The 1,324-nt window shown below is 53.2% G+C and overlaps 1 protein-coding gene across 1 annotated transcript; it reads right to left on the bottom strand.

Moving 5' to 3' along the window:
• LOC143029961 (uncharacterized) lies at positions 1-1,080 on the bottom strand. Its single transcript, XM_076193173.1, has one exon. The coding sequence runs from the start codon at positions 1,078-1,080 to the stop codon at positions 1-3; it is 1,080 nt and encodes a 359-aa protein (XP_076049288.1).
• Between the last annotated feature and the right edge of the window lie 244 nt (positions 1,081-1,324).

The raw sequence follows: 1,324 nt of genomic DNA, 5'->3' as shown, positions 1-1,324 counted from the left end.
TCATTTTTCTTCCCCTTTCCTCCTCCTTGGGAGTCTAACTTGGCGCACCTGCCAAATGGTGACCCTCTTCTCTGGATTGGGGTCGAGCATTCCGCGCAAGACGTTCGGAAGAGCCTGCTCGTGGGCTTTGCTGAAGACTCCTGGCAGCACGGTCTTGAGGGCAGGTCCTCCGCCTGCGCAGCACCTCAGGTAGTACGTCATCTGGTGCTTGAGGAGGAGGTCATTTATCCAGGGCTCAAAGTAAGGCAGGTGACCCTCACACAACTCGTACAGGACACATCCCAAGGCCCACACATCGACCTTTCCTCCTGCGTAAGGGTGCTGGGCCTTGTCCAATACCTCGGGAGCAACATACCATGGGGTACCCTGGCTACCATTCATGTCTCGGCCATAGACCGTTGACGTTCTGGCTGACAGGCCAAAGTCGATCACTTTCACGATTCTCTTTTTGGCGTCAAGGACCATGTTCTCGCTCTTCAAGTCGAGGTGGACGAAGTTATTCTCATGCATGAAGGAGATGGCAGACACCAGCTGTCTGAAGTAGTAGACGATCCGATTGCCCCACGACCGAGAAGGTGTCTCCAGATGTCTTTCCAGGGCGTGGCATAGCGTCCCGCCGGGGCAGTACTCCGTCACAACGATGTCACAGACCCCGTCCGTCGCGATGTCGACTAGACGGACGATATTGGGGTGGGAAAGGGCACTGAGAGCTTCAGTCTCCTTGGAAGTCTCGATGGCGCAGTCGTCCCTCCGTGTGGGGATCTTGGCCACGCTTGTGAGACCCGAGGTGACGTTTGTGACCAGAACCGTCTTTGCAAAGCCTCCTTCGGCGAGGAGGGAATTGACGGTGTAGTTGTCGCTGAAGGAAGAACTCCTTGTCTCCGCGAAGGTCACCGAAGTAGAGCCATTTTCTTGAGGATTTACTTGCAGATCCTCGGTGTTCTTCACTTCGGCAGTTTTTACTGGAGGAACTTCGGGGGGATCTTCTTCGGGTGTTCCTCTTGAGCAGCAAATGAAGAGCGTCCTTAGTCGCAGGAAAATTTGGAGAACGGAATTTTTGGCACGGTAAAGTCGACGCATCCTGACAACTTCGTCCAAGTCGGCGAATGAGGAAGAGCCAGTCCGGTGAATGAACATGGAAGGCAGATCTGACCAAATATGCACGAGCACTTTCCCAGTGCTTAGTAAAACACACACACACACACACACACACACACACACACAGAGAGAGAGAGAGAGAGAGAGAGAGAGAGAGAGAGAGAGAGAGAGAGAGAGAGAAAGAGAGACCATTGAACTGTACGTCACAATTCTCAATTGAATCAGA

The sequence above is a fragment of the Oratosquilla oratoria genome, chromosome 11, assembly GCF_046742065.1.
Source record: "Oratosquilla oratoria isolate Oo_2021 chromosome 11, ASM4674206v1, whole genome shotgun sequence".
NCBI classification, from domain to species: Eukaryota; Metazoa; Arthropoda; class Malacostraca; order Stomatopoda; family Squillidae; genus Oratosquilla; species Oratosquilla oratoria.
The sequence above is the reverse complement of the archived record's forward strand: the minus strand, read 5'-3'. Positions and strand labels throughout refer to the sequence as shown.